We start from the raw sequence: 21,854 nt of genomic DNA, 5'->3' as shown, positions 1-21,854 counted from the left end.
GTAGAGGAAAGGAAGGGAAGGGGAAAGAGAAGCAAGGGAAAGGATGGGGAGAGAATAGTTGGAGAAGACAAAGTCTCTCTATTTGTTTTGAGGAAAGCAAGAGACAACCTCTCCAAAATTGGTATCCAAATAAAGGAAACTATATGACTTCAAATCTCACTCCTTCTTTTCCCTTCGATTCCTTCAATCCAAACAAGGTGCAAGTGACACCCACATGCCTCCCACCTAAGCGGGGTTTTACTCTTGTTTGTGATAACCAATATATTATTTTCGATGAACACTTGGTCGCACACCATCTGCAACTTCACCTCGAAAAGTGCACATGATTTGAGCCATATTAAGTGGCAGCGTTGATTTGTTAGGTGTAAGGCTTGGAAGAACATAGTCTCCCCGACGCCTCGTCAAATGGAGAACCGTTTGGTGGTGTCTGTGGACTTGTGGTTGTTCATCATTTCAGGGGTCAGATTTATGAGTCTTTTACTTCAATACTTAAGTGGTGGTGTTGTGATATATGAATATGTTTCAATTACTTTCCTTAATTGTTATATTACATTAAATTCATGTATGATTGTGGGCTAGTGCAAGAATGAGTGAGTTATCTTACTATAAGGATTAAACAATATACAGATTTTCTTGAATTTTATTGATGTTTAGCAGGAACTCCTTCCAAACCTCTCTTTTTATTCTTTAGTACCCGTAGAAATTATAACCATTGTAGTGTCTAAGGATAATATATCAAAGTGGGTGGTTTTTATAGTGTGTTCCATTGTTTTGTGAGCTTACTGAGCTAATTTTTTATTCTTTCCCATTTTAGTTTCTCACCTTGAAGGTTAGTTTTTTTTTTCATGCATGTGGTATTTATTTAATCTTGGGTTCATCTTAAAATGACAAACTATTAAGTTTGTTTTACAACCAAAATTTTAATAACCATTGTTTGCGATGATCTCTCATATTTTGGGATTGCGGCTTGGCATTGTTGTCAATGTTGTATCAACTTTGTCCAAATTTCTATAATACGAGGCAATGATTAGTTTGGACGAGGGACTTTATGTGTAAGTTGTTCTAGTTAATGTTTTTAAATTTATATGTCATTTAGAATTTCAGTCGTCAACGTTCAAACCACAAAAATAGGGGAACTACTAATTTTTTATTTATTTTGTTTTTTACTACATTACCTAATGATGATTACACACAAATCCTTTCCCATTTGCATCCTATGTGAAATTGACCACACTTCTTCCTTTATTCTTTAGCCTTTTCTAGAAGATTGTATGTCAAAAAGCATAGGGTTTGGAAAGCCTTTATCTCACGTGTTGTAAGAACATTTTTAATTCAAAACATTGCTTCCATAAAAGAAGAAAGGTAGACCTTCAAGAAAAAATCAATAAAAATGATGGCTTGCAATCTAAAACTAACTCTTGTACATTCCTCCACAGATGAATAATATTGAGTTATTTACATATACTACTATGTCCTCTTTGAATTGCATCAAAGAGGAATTGGTATAATTTTAAGAAAGTGGTAATAAATAAAGAGAGAGAATGAATTGTGTGGATGAAATTAAAAGAGAGTTAAAATGTATGGGTGAGATTAAAAGAAAGTGGTAGGTCATTGTTCAAAAGTAGAAATGATGCAAATTAAGTAGGACGGACCAAAATGGAAAATGATGCAGATTCAATGGGACGGAGGGAGTATGTATAACTATTCTCTTTTTCTCCATAAAGTTGAAATGTTTCAATTAGGAGTTTATGAAATGGGCATGCTTAAGTTATATCCTTTCATTGCAAGGGATTTGCTTGTAGATGACTTTGGTTTCTACTAGATTGATTTATTAGGATGCTAACTTTGCTATCGTGTAATGGAACGAATGATTGATTAAATTGTATCAGCATACCGGTGGTAATTATTTTTTGTCAACATACAAACATGAGCTAGAATGAAAGGTGATTACACATATTTTAGAGCTAGGCCTCAATATAAGATGATTAGTCTTACCACATGAAGTGAAGATAGTGGGTGGCTTAGGTTGAGTTAGCCACCTTTTGCAGAGGCTACAATCTAGTCATGTTAGTGATCATCGTGAGTAAATGTTATTATGATTGATTTATATTGAAATCCTTCCGATTTTTGTATTGCTAACGTCTAGGAAGTTGATTAGGTGGAAATTGCAAGGGTGAAAACTTTTTATTATTAAATATTTAATACTTATTCAAATAAATGGATCCTCTATTAGTAAAGTGAAACTTTTTTAAGGTGTGATTTTACTTACTAAGAGAATTGTTCATATCTTTACAATTGGTGATAGATATCAATGGAAATTGTAAGTTTTGGGTACTGAGGTACTATATACTGTGTGAAGTCTATTAAGGGTGTGTGGTATGAATTGTGGTAATGGAATGAAAAGGGAATAAATGAGGAAAGGAAAAGGTAATGTTAAGATTTCTAAGTGTTTTCGTTAGACAGTTTGGTATGTGTATGGAGAAGAAACACTTATTGATTTTTCTCATTATGTTTTTGGATTCGCTCTTCTTCTGTAGTCGGTTGTGCCACCACCTTGATGTGCTCATTTATGAACACGTTTACTACCGCTTTATTGTGCCAAGTTTTATGCTTTTCAATCGTTATTATGCACATTACGCACGATTTTACCTTGTTCTTGTCTTTGGGGTTGTTTTGTGGTTATTTCAGGAGATTCGAAGACAACAAGGTCAACATCGATGCGCTGTGAGACTTTGGCACGCAAAGCGAAGACTTCCCCGGAGGACACACTGAGCTTGGAAGCCTCTAATCACTAGCTGTTAACCCATTTAGGCTAACCAAGACACCACTCAAGCAATTGGAGTTGATCTGGAGGCAAAAGTAGCTGAAACTGCCGAATTAAGCTCCATTCGACCGAATGGAAATGTCATTCGGTCGAATGGCCCCTGTTATCTCAAAGAAGATTCACCAAAGCTGCTGGAAAAGGCAAATGACACACCGTTCGGGCGAATAGTCCTATTCAACCGAATGGACACTTCATTCGGGCGAACCAACCTCAGAGAAAGTTCTTGAAATTATTCAAACATCGAGATTCGGGCGAATGGATCCTCCATTCGGGCGAATAGACCTATTTTCTGCGAGAACCGTATTTCTTCTCAAGCCAAACTCAAGGGCATTTTTGGGCATTTGAATTTCCTTTGCTTAGAGGGTATAAATACCCCACTTTCTGTAGAAACAAGGGGAGAGCCCTAATACATTCTCTAGTATAGCTTTATTACTTAGCCTTTTAAGTAAAAAAACCTAGTTTATCATAGTTTTATTATCTCAATCTTTTATTTCAATTCTTTACTTTCTAGTTTGGATTTCAATCTTGATTATTGAATTTTTGGCACCTCCTTAATGTACCATCAAAATTTGGTTGTAAGTATCAATCTCCTCATTGCTTCGAGTTCATTTAATGCATTTACTTTGAGTTCATTTATTGCATTTATTGTCTTGCCTTGTATTTATTGCTCATCTAGAATAGTTTCTACATTACTTTTACTATTGTTGGTTTCTTTTGTATTGATTATCATTGTTTCCTATGTTTTAATCATGTGTGAGTAATTCTCCTTGGGGATTGATTAGTGAAACCCTAGGAATGTTTATGCTCTTCATTGTTTAGGATTAAGAAAAAGATGATAATGATTGGTTCTCGAAACCCAATGCGAATCTTGTCCTGCAACTCCTTCGAAGACATAGGGCGATTATAGGTCGTTCCTTGTGATTTGTGGAATCACCAACTTCCTCTCGCACTCTTGGGTGTCTAGGCTAGTTATTGTTTGATTTCCTCTGACCCAATATATGGTCTTTTAAGATCGCCTTCCTAGGGTGAATCTAATCTGAATCCCTTTTTCTCCCATTTGATTTATATTGTTAATCAACCGTGCTTGTTATTTCGGTCATTAGTTTTAGATGCTCTTCAACCTACAAAAAAAATAATTATGTTGAGACGCGGAGTTTATTGTCAACCTTGTCCTCGTGGTTCGATCCCCTACCCCACTATACTTGTGTAGTGCGTAGGTTGTTATAAGTACTGTTTGGTTCAAGGTTTAGCATAGACGACTGTGAAAATCTTGCTATCACACCTCCACCACTCTTACTTCCTTCCGTCATTTGAATTTCCTTTGCTTAGAGGGTATAAATACCCCACTTTCTGTAGAAACAAGGGGAGAGCCCTAATACATTCTCTAGTATAGCTTTATTACTTAGCCTTTTAAGTAAAAAAACCTAGTTTATCATAGTTTTATTATCTCAATCTTTTATTTCAATTCTTTACTTTCTAGTTTGGATTTCAATCTTGATTATTGAATTTTTGGCACCTCCTTAATGTACCATCAAAATTTGGTTGTAAGTATCAATCTCCTCATTGCTTCGAGTTCATTTAATGCATTTACTTTGAGTTCATTTATTGCATTTATTGTCTTGCCTTGTATTTATTGCTCATCTAGAATAGTTTCTACATTACTTTTACTATTGTTGGTTTCTTTTGATCATCATCATCTATGGTTGTTGTTCTATTGATTATCATTGTTTCCTATGTTTTAATCATGTGTGAGTAGTTCTCCTTGGGGATTGATTAGTGAAACCCTAGGAATGTTTATGCTCTTCATTGTTTAGGATTAAGAAAAAGATGATAATGATTGGTTCTCGAAACCCAATGCGAATCTTGTCCTGCAACTCCTTCGAAGACATAGGGCGATTATAGGTCGTTCCTTGTGATTTGTGGAATCACCAACTTCCTCTCGCACTCTTGGGTGTCTAGGCTAGTTATTGTTTGATTTCCTCTGACCCAATATATGCTCTTTTAAGATCGCCTTCCTAGGGTGAATCTAATCTGAATCCCTTTTTCTCCCATTTGATTTATATTGTTAATCAACCGTGCTTGTTATTTCGGTCATTAGTTTTAGATGCTCTTCAACCTACAAAAAAAATAATTATGTTGAGACGCGGAGTTTATTGTCAACCTTGTCCTCGTGGTTCGATCCCCTACCCCACTATACTTGTGTAGTGCGTAGGTTGTTATAAGTACTGTTTGGTTCAAGGTTTAGCATAGACGACTGTGAAAATCTTGCTATCACACCTCCACCACTCTTACTTCCTTCCGTCGTGTTGGTTGGAACTACTGGATACCACCTTTACTACTGCCCTATACTTCGACAACCTTGATTTAGGAGCCCTAAAACCGCGCAATGGCCAAATCCTCTATTGTTGCGAATCGAGGAAAGATAACAAAATATTGGTGTAAAGAGATGAATAATATAGAGAATTTATAGGAGAGAGTGAAGCAGGGGAGAGAGCATGTCGTAACAATTGAAAGTTTAAACGATAATGGAAGTGACATGTAATTTAGCATAATGCATACTGACAGGTAACAATTTTGGGTTTCAATCAACTATTGGTATTAAATTGGGTAATGTAAACTTGTGAAACCAACAAACTCCAAGAAATTTGGCTATATAAATCCGTTCTTATGGTCTTGAATTCCATACCAAACACTTACTAAATGTCATTAAGTGAAATCAAGGAATCTTGAACAAAAATGTTACTGTTACTGTTGATGTAATAGACATGATATGAGTTTCTAAAGGATTAGGCTTTGGTAGTTTGTAAATTACTAGTATTGAGCGAATAAAACTTGATAAAGCTGGATTTAAAGCTACTACATAATGTCCTTCATTTGTGAGTTTATGATTCTCATCAACCATCCTCATGGTAAATGTGATGTATAAATGAGAAACTATACCGAAATTTCTTATTTTATCAAACATTTTCAATCAAGATTTTCTATTTTATTTAAGAATACACATGTCTTTCGTGGGTGCGTTTTTCACCGTTGGGCTTTACTATTGTGATTTCAATGATGATTTTCTTCTTGGAGTACAAAGTAATGATCTTTTTAGTGTGAAAGGTATTAGTATTTGCTATATTTGTTTTTCAGGATTACAACATTTGGTGATTCACACTCGATGATAAGTCGATTTCAATGAAAATAAAGAAGATTGTGCATAAAGTGTCGGTGATTTACTAGATATATTTGGAAAAAGGTGTTATAAGTTGATTGCTTGAAAGTGTAGTTGATTCTTTTAGGCAAAGTCTTCTTACGCTTTCTTGATTTCACAAGGCACAACTCATTTAATTCGAGAACGAATTAAGTAGGTTGTTCACTCCAAGTTTGATCGACTATTTAGTGTTCAGTTGGTAGTACCACGTTATTCTTCTTTACTTGTTATCTTATTTTTGTTTTTTGTTAAGTTTCTATTAGAATAACACTATTATTACATCAAAATATTGAGCTCTTTAGGGAGATGGGTGTAGTGGAATGAGAATGCTTGGATGGACGAGTGAACATACTTTGAGGATTTAAGTAAAATCAAAGACATAACAAAATATTTAGGTGTCACAACTGTTGAGGCTAAGATGCTATACCTAATTTATGCGAAAGATTTTGGTTACGAAAATTGAATCACTGATTCTTGATGCGCTTGATTGCTGAACTTATCTGTTTTTGATTATGTTAGTAGGTTTTTATTTTTTGTGTGTGTTGTTATGATGTTAAAATCTTATTGATGATTGTTTCGATTTATCAATGGAAGAGCTTGTTTTCTTTCAGTTAATTTTTAACAAGCTATATAGTTATTTATAGCTAAAACACGCCCTTCAATTCCACATTTATTACTTGAAGTTTGTAGATGTGATGGACTGGCAATGTTTTTGGATAGCATATTTGATGAATTTAAGTTAATGATAATTATCTGTTTGTATTTGTTCAAGTGAAGAAAAACGGAAGGATTTTTCCCTAAATTGGATCGTTGTAACATTTATTTACTTATGATTTTTAAGTCGTTATCTGTAGTTATTGTTGGCTCATTTATATCTATGCCGTTTGGTTTCATGTACCTTCCCTTATATCTAATTTGTGGTTGATACTCGATTGTGTGGGTATTGTTTTTTTAAGGTATTGGAAGGGGGTTGGTTGGTTATGTCTACACATTATTACAAAATTGAAAGATTAATTTTATGCAAACGTATCCTGATGTTATGATCTCTAACTTACAATATATACAATATAAGTACTCCCAAGAATTTCGTTGGCATGGTAATACATTCACTTTTACATGGAGATAACTTAGATGTGTGTTATCCCAATAAGAATATTTGCCTTGTAACTGATACAACCTCTATTTTAGCGGCTTAATTAATAGTAAATAATTAAGTTAATTTGCGCATTAAATTTTAAGTATGTTAACTAAGTTAATTGGGAACAAGTAAAAGATGTATTTGGGTATTCGTTGTATTATTTTTGGGGACAAAATAAGTTATACGATGAAAATTGAGATTAAAATTAAATAGATGAGTAGGTATTGGTAAGAAGCTATAAGCTCATGTAATGCCACTACATTATATGACTCATCCAAAATATGAGTCACCCAAAGGTAAAAACCCATCTTTTAAGTTATGAGTGACCCTATATAATCAGATATTACTCATCTCCTTCATCTACTTAAAAAAAAAAAAGAAAAGAAAAATAAAACCCAATCCAAAATTTAGCTCTCCTCCCTCAAACCTCAACGCCATTATCCCACCATCACGCCTCCATACCTGTCGGTTTCTCTGTGCCAGCTCGCCGCCTCACCACCCACCTCCACCGCAGCTCAGCCAATCACAGCACCCCCAAAGCCCAGCTCCCTATTCAAAACCCCCTACTCGATTCCCCTTGTACGCGCGATCTCCTCTGACACGTCGCCACTGCTGCACCACCTTTTCCGCCACTTCAGTCACCACCTCCTCACCTCTTTATTTTTGGCAAAGTTTTATGTCTTGTTATTGATATTAAAGTTAGGGTTTTATTAATTTGGGGTTTCTGAGTTGAATTTCAAGTAGGTTTATTGAAGAATCAAGTTAGGGTTTCTGATTTGGGAAAAATTAGTGAATTGAAGTTCCATTGGTAGATAATGAAGTATACCATTGAAGAGTTGATTCATCTATGGTTTTCAAAAAGCTTGCATATCAAGTTTTAATGGAGATTTGTTCATAAAGAGGTAAGACACAATTAGTAAAGCTTTAAAGTTTAATTTTGAGTAATTGATTTTATATTGCAAATTCATTTGATTTATGATTATGATTAATTTGATTATGATATCAAATTAGGTTATTAGTATCAAATTGATTTCTTATTAAGTTTTGGATTCTTGTTTAATGTTGATTAGTGATGATTATTTGGGTTTAATTTCTACATCAATTGGGTAATTAATTCAAGTGTTGATGTTGGATTCATTTGGATTCTCTTTGAGTTTTAATTCATGTGGTAGTATTTGATTAGTGGTTGCAATTTGGAGTTTTGATTCATCTTCAAACTTTAAGAGCAAAGTTCATTTAGAGTTCCTAAAAAAACATCAGATTCTGTCCTCACTATTCTTAGCTGATTTAGAGCCTCTTCTAGCCATTTCTGGGTTCTGTTTTCTGCATATGATTTGTAGAGCTCCGAGTCGCGGTCGCGTGGGCACTTGAATCGCCCCAAAATGAGTTCGTATGAGAGAGTTATGCCCGAAATACTAACAGGGTGTCCTGAAAATCCAAAATAGCATTTTGGATTTGCTTATTCATAATTAAAGTTGGGTTCAAATTGAGTACTCCAAGTGTTTAGGGTTATTATTTATTATTCAATTGAGTTTTATTGATTGATATTGTTGAGTTATGGGTTCTTATTTGATTAGTATGGGTAATTGGTTCTAGTATCAAATTTGGGAACATAAGTGTCGATTGGGTATTTGATTAGTTGATATTATGTGGGTATGATATAAGTTGGGTATTTGAAATTTAAAATTGGTTAAACTCCATTGATAGTAACTCAAGTTTTTACATGTTGATGGTTGATGATGTATTGATTGGTATTGTAATTATTGATTGTTATTCATGGCAAGAAAGGTAATCTACAAGCAAACTATTATGTTTTAAATTTAATTCAAGTATTTCAAAGTTTAAGTTATGGTTTATAAGGTGTGGTATTACTGCTATTGATATTTGAGCAAAATCGTATAATTTTTGGTGTTCGAAACTTTTGATTTTAACTTTGTTTTGACCTTGCTTCTAGTTCTTGGTCAAAATTATGTTTTGTATGTTCACAATTTTATAAATATGAGCTTTTTAATATTGTACTAGGAAAATGAGTTATGATTATTGATTTTAAAGAAAATCAAGTGACTTATTGATTCGTTTTATATTAAAATGTTCGACATTGAAAAATGTCCGTTTTTGGGAATTGGCAACGGATATTTATATCCGAATTATTGTGAAATCCTTTAGCTTGATAATAGGTAATGGTTATTCGGATCGGTCTCGAGCCCCCGATCCCGTTTCGTTCTTGCAAGAACCGTATTTTCGGTGATGACGATCACCCGTGTTCTCGGGATTTAGATCAAGCCTACTTCCTGACGGTCCATATATTCTCACGTTTTAAAGTGCTGTTAAATTATTGATTTAATATGAGTTTTGAATAAATACATTTGGTACATAAAGTTTTTTTGTTTCGCAAATGATATCATATTTTTCATTTGCCGTATTGTTTCGCTATTGATTTGTAAAGTAATAGCCGCATTTTGATTTTCGCTATTAACTTGTAAAGTTATAGCCGTGTTTTGATTCACTATGAACCAAAGGTTCTTAGTCGTATTTATGTCGATACCAGAGGGTCTTTTAAAAGAGTTTGGGTTCTTATAAATTAATGTTTCATATGGAGATACCAAATGAGCAAAAGTTGGAGATGTTTTGTTAAGGACTTGAATATAAATGTAATAGTTGGTTGGATTACTGAATAAATCAATTGTTGACAGTCTTTGATGGGGCCTATTCCTTACGGGGGATAGATCCATTTTTAGGTTAGCTCTGCAGTGGAGACGATGCATACTTGTATTATGTGTTACGTGCGAGGCGAGGACTTCTTTTTGAAATTCATAATGTAAATTAGATATTTGTAAATTAAATTGTAATAATTTTATAATGTTTTGTAAATAGTTTTCACTTAATTATGTAAAAAGTTTTTAAATACTCTGAAATTGATTTGTTGTGGCTATTAGCCACAGGTCAGATTTAGCCGAGACTTCTATAAGTTTTCCGCTGTGCCTTGTAGACAGTATTATTACACTGTTTACGTTGGTTTGGGCTGTTTCAGTATCAATATCCGGTTCTCTGCAAAGATAAATTAAATTCCCTGTTACCATTTACCAAGAGTTCATTTCATTGGTATTCCTCATGTTGTCTAGTTGATTAGAGGATGATTCGGCATGCTCTTTCCTTTGTTTATTTGGTTGGAAATCTGTTTTTTGTCTGGTTATTTGTAGACAAATATGCAAACTGTCCTGAGAAAAATAAATAATATGACAATCGACATTGGGTATGTTATAAGTTACTTAAATTGTTCAATCAACATAGCTTTTCTTCTCTTGAGCCTCATGACTCAATGAATAACAGTCATTTAGTTATTTTATGAATTTATTTGGTGAAGCACTTGTCTTATGTTTGGTCTGTGCTGGCATCTAGTTGTGTTGGTCTTACTCCGGCTCCCATGAGTTTTTTAATTTGCAAAATAAAAGGGATGCACCAGAGGCTCTAGCTTCAAGCCTTGAATCTGTTGCAGGTTTTGATTGCTTCATCTGCATCCATATTTCTCTTTAACCTAGGTTGTATTACTGTTTTGAATGGTGTATTAGGATGTTATTTGTGCTATGTTTGTTTGATTTTAGCATTTAACTGCTCAGTGCATTCTAGGATAGTTGTTGATGGAGTCACACATCGCTTCAATTGATTGTGCATTTGTGTTTTTAAGCTTGTGGATTATATTTACCATCCGCTTAATAAAGACCATAAATAAGTTGAAGCTATAACTGATCTGAAGTACCTTAGCTAAGCAAATCTTAGGACATATCAATTACTAATTTTGCTTAACCAATGATGTTAAAGTAAATCGCTTGTTTTTGGATACCTTTCTGCCTGATGCATATAAATATTATTAACCTTTTGATGATGATTCAATCTCTAGATAATTGCTGAGGTCTACTTACTTGCATGTTTTGGGACAGTTCCCACTGTTGATTATTCTTTTTCTCCCTATTCTCTTTGTGACCTGAAATTTGTTGATTGTACTTTAAATTTTTGATATTTTCTAACTTGAAAATCTTATACATTCTTATTCTTATTGGCAGATTGTGATAGAATTAATTATTCAGTACCTTTGGAGAGAATATAAGCTGCTGAGTAACTTGTCTACCTCTAGTGAGAAATTGACCCTTTATTTCTAATAACAAGGATCTTGAACAGACACTAGTTCTGTTGTGTTTGGGGTTTACTTTTCCCGAGGGGGGATCGAAGAGCATCGGAACACAATGCGTTCGGTGCCCACTATATTTCCTATTGTCCCTTCCATTCTGTTGGTTACTTCTTTGCATAGTTTTTTATGTTCCCATTGTTTGAAACATCTTGAAAAAAGTGATCGGCGTGTTAATCTTAGTTAACATTAGGCTTATTCTGTGATTCACTATTTTGTCCACTTTTGTCTTCCTTTCCTAGTGTTTTTGGTTTCCCCCTGTTTCTTCTTGCTGAAATCTTGGAGATAAACCGGGATTACTCACTGGGAGGTGTTATCTTATTTTTGTTTTTTGTTAAGTTTCTATTAGATCAACACTATTATATGCATCAAAATATTGAGCTCTTTAGGGAGATGGGAGTAGTGGAATGAGAATGCTTAGATGGATGAATGAACATACTTTGAGGATTTAAGTAGAATCAAAGACATAACAAAATATTTAGGTGTCACAACTATTGAGGTTAAGATGAAAGAGAATTAACTAAAATAGTTTGGACATGTGCAATGACCGAGTATTGGAGAACTGTTAAGAAAAATAGAAATTTGAAACTTGGGAGATTTAAAATGAGGACGAGTGAAAAACGAAGATAACCTGGATAGATGGAGTGAAGAATAATATGAAAATTTTAGATTTAGAGGTCGGGATGGTAAAATACCAAAATATATGGAGAAAGATAATCCATGTTGACGATTAGTGGAACTGATATATTGGTTCATATAACCGACTCATTCTTTTGGGATTAAGGCTCTGACATTGTTGTTATTATTGTTTAGTTCCTAGGACTATAAAAGTGTTTAATCAATATTTATAAAATATCAAACATATTTTCCCAAGTGTTAATGAAGATCCATGTCATCTTATCGCGGATAGGATAGAATAGAGGTTTCCATTTTTTCGCTACAATGATTAATGACATCAAATTGAAACAAGAAAGGTGTAGCAGGCTACGGTACAAAAGCAGCAATTAATTTTCAAGACGACCACACAAACACGTTCCTCTTATGCTCTTGAATCGTTGAACAAATTTCTTTTTGACCTCGTGATTTTACATTTGGAGTTGTTACTTCTATCTGTTATGCAAAAGTACAACTATGAAAATGATTGTGAAGTTATATTTGCAAGTTGTAGTTTCTTTCGATCGTAGTGTGAATACGAATGCTTACTTTTGTGCAGCGCAACACAATCTGATCTGGCTTTCAAGATGGAAGAAGGGAAACCGATTTCCAATATTGATGATGAATTGAGGCAAATTCTGGCAGAATTTATGGTGGAAGTCATAAAGTTGGAAGAGTTAGTGGAAGTCGGAAGGAAGTTTCTCGTAAGATTTCAGCAGGCTCTTGAGTTTCTCAGACGCCCTTCAATATACGAATCATCCGACCTGGTCAAGAGCATCGCCAAAGCGAATGAAACCAAGAGGGTTAATGCGTATGTACAAGCTGGCTGCCTCAATGCTTATGATAGCACACTGAGTGTCGGTCAGTTGAACACAAGCTTGTCTGACCTTCACGATTGTGTCACAAAATCAAAATCCATAATTGACGAACTTAAAAATCTTATGGATAAGGCTGGCAATGCATTATGTATGACCTCAGACGACCAATTAGAGACGGAAATCCAGGCTTCAGAAGCGATTGGTTCTGAAAAACTTGACGGGGTTGGTTGTGCTTCCTATATGGCTGTCATCTACAGCATGGTAAAGCAAGATTATGTGATGCAGGAAAAGATTGTTTCTTCATTGAGTTTCAAATCATCGAGTGGCGAACTGGAAAGCTATTGCCTAATGTGGTCTTTAAGACCGTTTATAAATGATGATATTATACGTCAAGCTTTGAAACAGGTTAGATGATTTTACTTGCTCTAGATATCGTTTCTTCAACCCGGAGATCCTACTGTTTTAACTCTTAATCTATTATCCAATTCTTGAAATTGAAAGTTTACCTATGATTAATTGGAATTCTCTCAAATGATCTTTATTTTGGTGTCTTTTTTATGCTATGTTTCTTGTTTCTACCAATAGTTTTTCTTCTCCAGAAGTTTTGGGTATTGAGATGTGAAATAGAATTTGTACATTCTCTGTTTGTTTCTGGTTTATAATCGTTTCGGTACCTTATTTGTACTCTTTTTGCAGCGTATGCGGTACCAAATTGATATTCTATTGTTCATTTGAATTTGTTACATTGTGGTTTTAATATCAGAGCTACTTGTCCACAGAGTAACAAATTCAAAGGAACGAGCATTAACTACAATGATTATACGCTTATTCTTTCCTATTTTAAGTCGAGAGGGAAAAGGAACTAGGTTATTACTGTAGGAGGTTAAATCGACCTTCTGTCACAAAGATGAAAGAGAAAACCCTTAATTACTAGACTTGATAAATTTGTTGTTGGGTTTGTACTTCAATAAGACCCCGCATAAGAGGAGAGAGTTGGGTGCACACAAACCCAACAAGGTTCCATCCTAAAACCAATTCGTATTAGGAGTAGCCGATCAAGTATATATTATAGTCAACCTTTCTCTAATTCTTCGATGTAGATCACAAGTGGGTTATTTTCAAAAAAGACTAACTCATGATTCTCTTAAGTAATTACTTGAAAGCTTCCTTCACTATAGAATTCCAATGGTTATTACATTTAAATACAATAATTTACTCACAAATTCAATCAAATCATTCAATCTTTAATCAAACCAAGAACAAATATTAACATGGCAAACACAAAGAAATAACTAAACTGAAGTAGCAAATACTTTTCATACTCAAGAAGGTGGCACAAGACATTTATCCTTTGAATAACCACATGATTTATCAACCAAAGCAATACTTCTCTGTATTTCCAGCTTAAACTCTTACTTAACCCCATGCCAACCATTCACAATATGCACCATACCTTGCAAGTTATGCCAATCTCCCACATGTCTCGAGTTTTTTAAAAATGGCGATTTCCTGCTATCGATCTCGAGCTGAACCCCAATGTGAACATACCCCATTTCGTGCTGGGTAATGTGGGATCGTATCGTTCACATTTCTAATGTGTAGGATCTTCAAATTTGAGAGTGAATCAACCTTGTTTTTGAAGGGTTTGTTGCCCACTTTAGGGCATCCGAATATAATGGCTGTAACTGGGAGTTCTGACGTGACCTTTTCGACAATGTCGAATGCACTTAGAAATGATAAGGTTGTGCCCAAACTGCGGCCTGTGAATATGATGCTAAGCTGTTCGTCTTTGTAGTGGCTGATTAGTTGTTTGATCTTGTTTAGGAGTTGCGATCTTGCACTTAGTTTAGTGAAGGGGGATTTTGGATCGTCTGATGTGTATATTGTTAGCCACCCTCTCATCACTTTTGATATATTGTGACGATCATCTTCATTGTCTCGGCTGTCCTTATCGTCTCCCTCGTACTCGTTGCTGTCATCTTGCATATATAAGAGAAGCAACTTAATCAATTCGGTAATCTAGTATGTTAGGTATGAATTGTAATATTAGATGGCGATGATCATCATCATTATATCTGGTATTTCGCTCATAGAAACTATGGTCAAGGTATAAGGAGGATTGGATGACGACAGTTCCAAGAAAACAAGAAATAAAAGGTAATGGGGTCGAGAAACTATGATGCAATATTGTTAATAGATTTGAAAATTCTACTAGGATCGAACTAGAAAAATAAATCGTAAGAATAGACTACGAAAGTAGGTCGCTGGGGTTGAGCCCCATGTGGCTTTGCCCTTGGTTACAACTTACAACCATAATTTGCATACGAAAAGAAGAGGTTTGTGATAATTTTGCAATCTTTTTCTACTAGCTAATTTAGTATCTCTGGCATTAAAATGATCAATTGGGTATAACATAATTGAACTGTGACCAATTGGTTCAACACTTGATTAAGTTATTATGATAAATAATAAAAAAAATAAAAAACAAAAACTTTTAAGCAATAATATGTGATAGAAGAAAAGAAAATTTGAAACAAATAAGTAACTTTAAAAAAAATATAACTTCGGGTAAATTTAATTCAAAAAATAAGCGTCTTTATGTTTGAGCTTAAGGTCAGGTATGTTCACAGCTACTAATAGCGAACAAAAAAATTGGTCAAAAAAAGTCAAAATTGTTTGTTCGCAGTTATTAAATTCGAACAAAAGGGAGACAAAGTCATAACGTTAGATGGGACAAAAAAAAGGCCATGTTTGTTTGCAGCTACTAACATACATAAGTTCTATTTTTTTTTGCCTCATCTAACATTATGATGTTGTCTTTCTTTTGTTCGTAGTTAATAACAGCAAACAAATAATTTTGACCATTTTTTTGTTCGCTGTAAGTAACTGCGAACATACCTGACTTTAGGTTCGGACACAAAGACATTTATTTTTAGAATTAAATTTACCTAAAGTTTACTTTTTTATTTCTTTTGTTAAAAATACTTATTTGTTTCAAATTTTGAGAAGAAAAAAAAAGGAGAAGACATGAGAATATGCCTTTTGGACCAAGACAAAAGAAAGAGATAAGTGGTATAGCACAACACAAATACTTTCTCAGTACTTTGTGAACGCAAACACAAAGGGACATAGGGATTAGGAAGTATATGTGAACGCAAATTCTTGAGAGAAATAAAGAAAATTTTTAATTGGGCTGATTTAAAAAGAAAAATATAAAGTAAGTTTTCAGGTAGACATTAAGAGTATTGTGAATAGGTATTTAGAATATTATAAGTACTTAAGTACTTACACGATGGACATTAAATATATTGTAAGTAGGGGTTAAAGATATAGTAAGTACACATTAAGGATATGGTATGTATGCTAGTAGGCTAAGTTTCTCGATAGGCAGTAAAAATATTCTAAATAGACATTTTAAGTACTTTTTCGGTTTGCATTAAGTATATTGTAAGTAGACATTATGGATAATGTAAGTAGATATTAAAGATTCAGTAAATGAACATTAAGAATTAATGGATTGGACATAAAAGACGTCTCTCAAAGAGACGGTCTCCTAGACAGTCTGATTTGTGAATAGTCTTCACTCGAATTTATTATTAATTCTTGCTTATTGTTTGCCACAATACACTTTTTGAATAGTGACAGAGGTCATTTTACTTCATTTAAACTCAACTTTGGAATTTTCTTTATGCTATGTGTTTTAAAAATCTATAATTAACTTAAATTTAACATTTGACTTAAAAAAAATTCAAATAAAATTAAGCCAATTCAATTACAATAATAAAAGTGTTATAATTAATATTACTTTGAAAGTAATTTTTCAAACCTTATTATCCTCAAAATTTTAATTTATTTGATATAATTTAAAACGAATTTGAGATATTTAGGCATTTTGTTATAAATTATTTATCTCCACTAATTTTTTTATTTTTTTTTTATAGTTATGACCCATTAAACATATTTCATTATTTCTAGATACGTGACTGATTTTGGAATAACCTTGCAAACTTGCAAGTTCCAACCACTCAAAATGAAAAAAGAAGCACCAATCTTTAACACTATTAGTGGCCAACAAGTCCACTTTGGCTGCTTAGTTTGGATATATTTTTTTCATAAAAATAAATCAATAAAAAAAATGGTATACAAACATTCCGTTTTTTAAACATGCAAGCTAAGGAAATCGGTTAATTAAAAGGATGGAATTCAAAGGATGGAATTGGTACCCTTGTTTTCGGGACGGAGTAAAATTAAAAAATTTTTTAAATCTCGTATAAAAAATTATGATATTTTTCTTATAAATTTTTATCTTTAGACATTAAATATATACAACGTAATTTAACATTGAGGCCCCTAATTTTTCGAGGTCCTATACGGTCGAACATGTTGAACATGGTTAAAACTTCCCTTACCTGTTTCACTAAGGGAGCATCACAAGCCATCGCTCGAGCCTTAGACTAGGCAATCCTATAATTTAAAGATGGACCAAACTACATAAATAACAACATTAACTTTATAATTTTGGCAAGCAGCTGAAAAAGAAGGGTTAGGTGATAATCAATTTCAAGACCTTATTTAAAGAAGATGACAGTAATTCTAATTGTGATAAGACCTGATTTTCTACGGTCTTAATAATTTAATTCTAAGTCATTAATAAATTTATGCCAATATTTTAAAAAGATGATCTCTCAAGAAATTAGTTGAAAAAGAAAAAAACAATCACAAAAGAAGCATTGAGAATTAGATTTATGATCATAAAATCATACCATAATGATGACTTATTCCTTAAGGTTGAGACAATAAAGATTTAACAGACTGAAGTTTAGCACCAAGAACATCAATCCATTCATAACTTCTAGTAGTTCTTCCTCTAAATGCCACATGAATCTCTCTCCTATCCGAATCTCCTAACCGATCATAATTAATTACTTTAAAGTTTGAGTTAATTATTTTTAGATTAAAATTAAAATTTTTTATTTCAAATAAGTCATGAACTTTTGGTTATTTCCAAGAGCATCCATTGAATTAATTGGTAAACATAATTTGAAATCGATACTTCCTCCACATTCACATCCAGGGTAAAAAAACATTACACCTACAACTTTATTTCTAAATTCATTATGAACAGAAAATTGTTTGGGAAGAGCAATACCACTAGTATTGATCGATAATTAAAGAGTACATGTACTCTTATGTTCCATTATTCCATTAGAACCATCATGTTGCATCAAATAAGAGTATTTATAAAGAGCAATATTTTAACACTATTATTGATAGTGTTACACTATTTATTTGTTGTTTGAAATTCAACCATAGAATAATACCATTATATTACCTTCATTCCGAAATTGTGAAAAAAAATCATATTTAGGTAGAAAATTGATCAATTTAACATCAAAATTGATCATTTTTATTTTTAATTGATCTATTTAAGGTATACTTTAAGTTGAAATTGATAAATTTAAAGTCAAAATTGATACGTTGAAGGTCAAAATTGAATTTTTATTTTTTGATTTCTGAAAGAGCGGTCGTTTTCATTTTTCAATTTTTGGCTTTTGGGCCGGCCCATATTGACGGTCTCATAATGAGACCGTCTCGTTCAAGTTTTTGTGTTCATAATTAAATTGACTTGAGAATTGAAAACATCATATTTTTTATCATTGTGCTTTGTACATTAACTTTAAAAGCTGATTTAGGGGTTAGATATACGCAATCTTACTATTATTAATAATAGCACTTAAAACTAATAAAAAGATTATATCTGATTAAACCTTGATATCAAGCATCATATACAGCTTCACGTAAATAAAAAAACTACATCGCAATATAATCATCCATTATAATCAAAAATAAAAAAACAAAAATATTTGCATCAACAAAATAAGGGAATATTGGGAATCATTCAAATTTTGTGTGAAACTATCTTGGACATTAATTTATAGGAATTGGATATGTTTACCCAATACAATGTGTATATAAAGTATATTGGAAAAATAAAAAATTACTTTGATATATGTTGCTAGTATGACATCTAGTAGTTCCTTTGTATATTCAAATTAATTTATTTTAATCTTCTTTTTATGTGTTAAATATTACTTTTATATATTTTATAGCTTTTATTGAGGTTAGAATTTTTACACACATGTGTCTATAAAAATAAAATTTGTGATGAATTTACTTACTTTGGTTGTTTTTTAGACATTTTTTTGGCGTTGAAAAGCCTCATACTCTTCCATTTAAAATGCCCGTGTTTTTTGGTTGTGTAGATTTGGAGTGTTTGTTTTGATTTAGAAGTATAAAAGCTAAGTAAGTATTTAGGTTTATCTACGCATAAAATCGTCTGGAAGCTTAAACATTTCAAGTGGTTTTTTGGGCATGTAAATACTTTTTCAACTGTTACTAGTGTCGAAAACGTTTGTCTATTATCGACTAAATAAACTGTTAAAAATCAAGCGTCAAAGATTTATAACTCTCTTTGTTTTTAGATTTTTTTTAATAGTCGAAAAATATTTTTAGCACTTTTTGCATTGAAAAGGTCAATGTTTTCTGTCTAAAAGCTCTGTATTGGAAAAATATGACTTTATAAACAATATTGTTTATGATGTTTTTTTGTTGTTTGCAACATGATTTAAGCGGCTTAGAAAATCAAAATTAGCCTACACTTAATGATTTGAACCTTTAATTGAATCGGGAAAAATACAAATTAGGAATTCTATTTCAAGAACTAACAATCATGCAAAACTAAAATTTAATTAAGCAATTATAACATAATTTTGTGTTATATGTTATAATAGCTTAATTAAATATGGTCTACAATGGTGGTTTGTGATCCAAAGAAGAAAAGAAGTCTAAAGTGTTTAAGATTACAATTAGAGAGAGATGTAGAGATCAGAAAGTATTAGATTCACTAAATTAATATTTAATTAAGCTATTATAACATATACTACCTCCGCCTATTTTAATAGCTACACTTCACTCTTTTATGAAATAGCTTTTGAGTGAAGTGTAACTATCAAAAAACGGAGGAAGTAGCTTAATCCATTTACATATAATTAATAGCAAAAATAAAGCATGAAAACCCGCATTCCAAAGAGGAAAGTCGCGTTGGCATTCCTATGGTCAATTAGGAAAGTTAAGTCGGCTTTAAGTGCTTACACAATTGTTGATCTTTAAATAGATCCAAGTCGACTTATGGTCCATCAAAAGTAAAGTCGTTCCAACTTTTACTTTTGAAGCATTTCCACCAACTTTTCTATCTCTTCAAACAAGTCATTACAAAGATCTTATCTATATGTATAAGACACATCCTCGATCAATATGTCAGTATGCCCACACAAGAGTCAAAATGAACTCAAGGCACCCAAAACTTCAACAATCTCCACCTCGACTTTAGTAATTCTCACACAAACACAGGTACATAAACATTAAAGGTGTGTAATTCTCATACAATATTCTTGTTGAGAATTTACATTCTCCTTTGTACAATTACTGCATCACCTCAAAAACTCCACCTTTACTTTGATACACTAGTGACTCACATATTAATAGGAGAAAGCCTAACAAAATCCACACAAAAAGTAAAATCGGAAAGTCATAGTCATCATGTCCGAGGAGTTGTCTTACTTAGCAATCTTTACCAATGTCAACCTCTTCGATTTTGTCTCATCCCAAATGAAATTGCATTTAATGTCAATGTGTTCGGCTTGCCTGTAATAAGTATTCTAATTTTCTAGAAGAATGTATGGCGCTTTTAGCTATCTCAATGCACATACACTAAACCCAAGTTAGGAAACTACTCTCCAGTGAAACCTTTATCAACAACTTTAGCTCCTTGAAAGACTCCGCTATAGCCATCTATTTCACATCGGTCATAGACAGGGTGTCACATCTCATATTGAAGATAACCAACTAAATATCGCACCCAAAGTGAATACAAAACCTGAGATCTACTTTCTATCATATTTCCACATTTCAGTCGGAAGAATCTAATGAGCCCATGTATTTTTCAAACTTGAGACATACATCATTGTACCCTTTCACCGCATCCCAATGCAGCTTTCCTGATTCGTCCATATATATATCTACTAACTTTGCTCATGGCTTGAATATTAGTCTACTATACATCGTTGCATACATCCCACTACCGACAACATTTATGTGTAGAATGCTTCTCATATCACGCTCTTCTTGCTTGGTCTATGAAAAATAATCTTTTAAGAATAATAGTCGGGTTTATTTTCAGCAATTAAATCGAATAAGTGATTTTATTTGAAAATAAATAATAGTTGAGTTCATATTCACCGGATGTTAGTTTATATTTTACAATTTCCCCTAAAACTAATCAAGTATATATTGCTAAAATTTTAAATTATATTTATGTAAGTTAACATATTATGAAATTTGTGTATTGCACAAACACATATACAAATAAATACTCCATTTGTTCTAAATTTTTAGCTATATTTGTTATTTTGGTATTGTTTACCAATTTGCTATTTATTCATAATCTATAAAAAAGAACTTAGTTTTAATCTATAAAATAAAACTTAATTTTTTTCTTGTTTAATTCGTCATAATGTGTACTTTATAAATATCAATTTTCTATATTTTATTTATGTATAATTAGATATAATTGTAAATTAATGAATATTAAAGTACAAATATAATTAAATTTTTGGGACATATAAGAGCATCCATATTAATGACCTTTTTAGAGGTCATATGACCAAATTATGGCAAAACTTCTATCAATATTGACCCAAAATTAGGTGAATCATGGAAAAGGTTAGGCAATTGGATCAAGATATGACCTCTTCAAGCAACCGGTCATCTCTTCTTTTTCTAAACCATGTGTCATGTGTTGCCATATAATTGGGTGGTGTAGAAAAATAAATTTTTCTTAATAGCTATTTTCTAAATAAATTTTAAAAAATCTAAAAAAATATATCAACTGTTTTATTTTTTCGAGATCTATAAAATGAGATCAATTTTGATATTTTTTGAAATATTTTCAAAAATCATAATTTTTTTGCTAATTTCCTACC

General features: G+C 32.6%; 1 protein-coding gene and 1 pseudogene across 4 annotated transcripts; one reads left to right on the top strand and one right to left on the bottom strand.

Moving 5' to 3' along the window:
- Nucleotides 1-7,502: 7,502 nt before the first annotated feature.
- LOC130809412 (uncharacterized) lies at nucleotides 7,503-13,354 on the top strand. Of its 4 annotated transcripts, none has more exons than XM_057675496.1 (3): nucleotides 7,503-8,060; nucleotides 11,220-11,443; nucleotides 12,555-13,354. In XM_057675496.1, exons 2-3 carry the CDS (start codon nucleotides 11,400-11,402, stop codon nucleotides 13,225-13,227), a joined length of 717 nt encoding a protein of 238 aa, XP_057531479.1. In that variant the 5' UTR covers nucleotides 7,503-8,060; nucleotides 11,220-11,399; the 3' UTR covers nucleotides 13,228-13,354. The 4 variants fall into 4 exon arrangements, with proteins under 4 accessions (XP_057531479.1, XP_057533275.1, XP_057532818.1 ...); XM_057677292.1 differs by having other exon boundaries at nucleotides 7,504-8,060; nucleotides 11,220-11,289; XM_057676835.1 differs by having other exon boundaries at nucleotides 7,504-8,060; nucleotides 11,220-11,408.
- Nucleotides 13,355-14,135: 781 nt separating this feature from the next.
- LOC130797746 (phospholipase A1-IIdelta-like) lies at nucleotides 14,136-21,677 on the bottom strand (annotated as a pseudogene).
- Nucleotides 21,678-21,854: the final 177 nt, after the last annotated feature.

This window comes from Amaranthus tricolor, chromosome 1, assembly GCF_026212465.1.
Source record: "Amaranthus tricolor cultivar Red isolate AtriRed21 chromosome 1, ASM2621246v1, whole genome shotgun sequence".
In the NCBI taxonomy this organism is placed as follows: domain Eukaryota; kingdom Viridiplantae; phylum Streptophyta; class Magnoliopsida; order Caryophyllales; family Amaranthaceae; genus Amaranthus; species Amaranthus tricolor.
Note: the sequence above shows the minus strand (reverse complement) of the source record. Positions and strands in the feature narration are given on the sequence as shown.

Coding starts and splice junctions, on each gene's coding strand:
- LOC130809412 (XM_057675496.1), top strand. CDS start 11,400: ATGCGTTCGGTGCCCACTATATTTCCTATTGTCCCTTCCATTCT. Junction 11,444..12,554: donor CCTATTGTCCCTTCCATTCT/GTTGGTTACTTC, acceptor ACTTTTGTGCAG/CGCAACACAATCTGATCTGG.